Below are 1202 nucleotides of genomic sequence, written 5' to 3' on the forward strand. Positions count from 1 at the left end.
TCCTCGCACTGACATGACAGACTTGATTACTCCCCACACTGACACAACAGACTTGATTACTCCCCACACTGACATAGGATAGATTATATGAATCCCCACCAGACACATAATAGACTCTGTTAGTTTTGCATCATAAGGTTTTATTTAACAGAAATGCTTGACAACGAATCATGTCACTTTTATAATGTATATGGTTTTACATGATATCAGAAAAAGACTGACAGAAATTCTCACAATAAAACATGCTTTTTTTTATTAATTATTCAGACTTGCCATATGTGAGTCATTTTAGAAGGAAAAACATGTAATGTTATCTGATTTACTTGACTCGAACTTAAATCTTGCTTATTTATCTTTTTACAAATACATATCTCACCATGCTTCAAATTAAATGATATATTTTTCTGTATAGAAGAGTCAGGTTTTGATAGCCAAAATTGCTTTCTGCTTCTTTTTCTTCTTGTTTTTGTGTTTCAGTGTTGCATCCTTGAAAAGCATTACCTCCCCTGATTTGTCAATGTGCTGTTGTAAGAACTGGAGACCACTCATATTGAACCCAATCCGGTCCTGTAAAACACAACATATACCAGGTATTTAGCACTCTGATATAATCATATTAACTACATTCAAACACTTATCTAATACCTTTGCCGTCAATTGGACTTATTTAATCATTTCAGGAAATATAAGATATTTTGAAAATAAATTTTGTTTTGTTACAATGAAATGTGAGATTTGTGGTGACATACTCTGATCTGGTCAACCTTGGCTTGTGTGCAGCTTCGCAGTCGGTCAATGACGGGCATAAGGATGGGGCTAGATGTCACCTGGCCATGGTGGACTCTGTAGAGACAGAAGGGGAAGCATTACATTATAACAAAAAGTATGCTGTTTAATTTTTTAACTCCTAATAGTTTTTTTCACAAACAACGCTTCCTTCAAAACCTTAAAGGGCAATATTTCATACTGTCAAAGGTAACAGCTTATTTTCAAGGAACATCAGGACAGAGGTCTTATGGTCAGAGGTTTCAGCTTATTCACACCCCAAATCAGGACAGAGGTCTTATGGTCAGAGGTTTCAGCTTATTCACACCCCACATCAGGACAGAGGTCTTATGGTCAGAGGTTCCAGCTTATTCACACCCAACACCAGGACAGAGGTCATATTGTAAGAGGGTCAAGCTTATTCACACCCTACACCA

The 1202-nt window shown here is 36.6% G+C and overlaps 1 protein-coding gene across 1 annotated transcript in view; it reads right to left on the reverse strand.

The window, feature by feature from the left end:
- Nucleotides 1-131: 131 nt before the first annotated feature.
- The window catches only part of LOC110459439 (WD repeat-containing protein 3-like), a 64598-nt gene continuing 63527 nt past the window's right edge, over nucleotides 132-1202 (reverse strand). Inside the window, exons 25-26 of the mRNA XM_021511694.1 lie at nucleotides 750-843; nucleotides 132-567 (exon numbers count right to left, since the gene is read on the reverse strand). Of these exons, the coding sequence (XP_021367369.1) occupies nucleotides 418-567; nucleotides 750-843 (244 nt within the window). The 3' untranslated portion in view covers nucleotides 132-417. The remainder of the gene's footprint in view (nucleotides 568-749; nucleotides 844-1202) is intronic.

Source organism: Mizuhopecten yessoensis, unplaced genomic scaffold (genome assembly GCF_002113885.1).
Source record: "Mizuhopecten yessoensis strain PY_sf001 unplaced genomic scaffold, ASM211388v2 scaffold10067, whole genome shotgun sequence".
Classification (NCBI taxonomy): domain Eukaryota; kingdom Metazoa; phylum Mollusca; class Bivalvia; order Pectinida; family Pectinidae; genus Mizuhopecten; species Mizuhopecten yessoensis.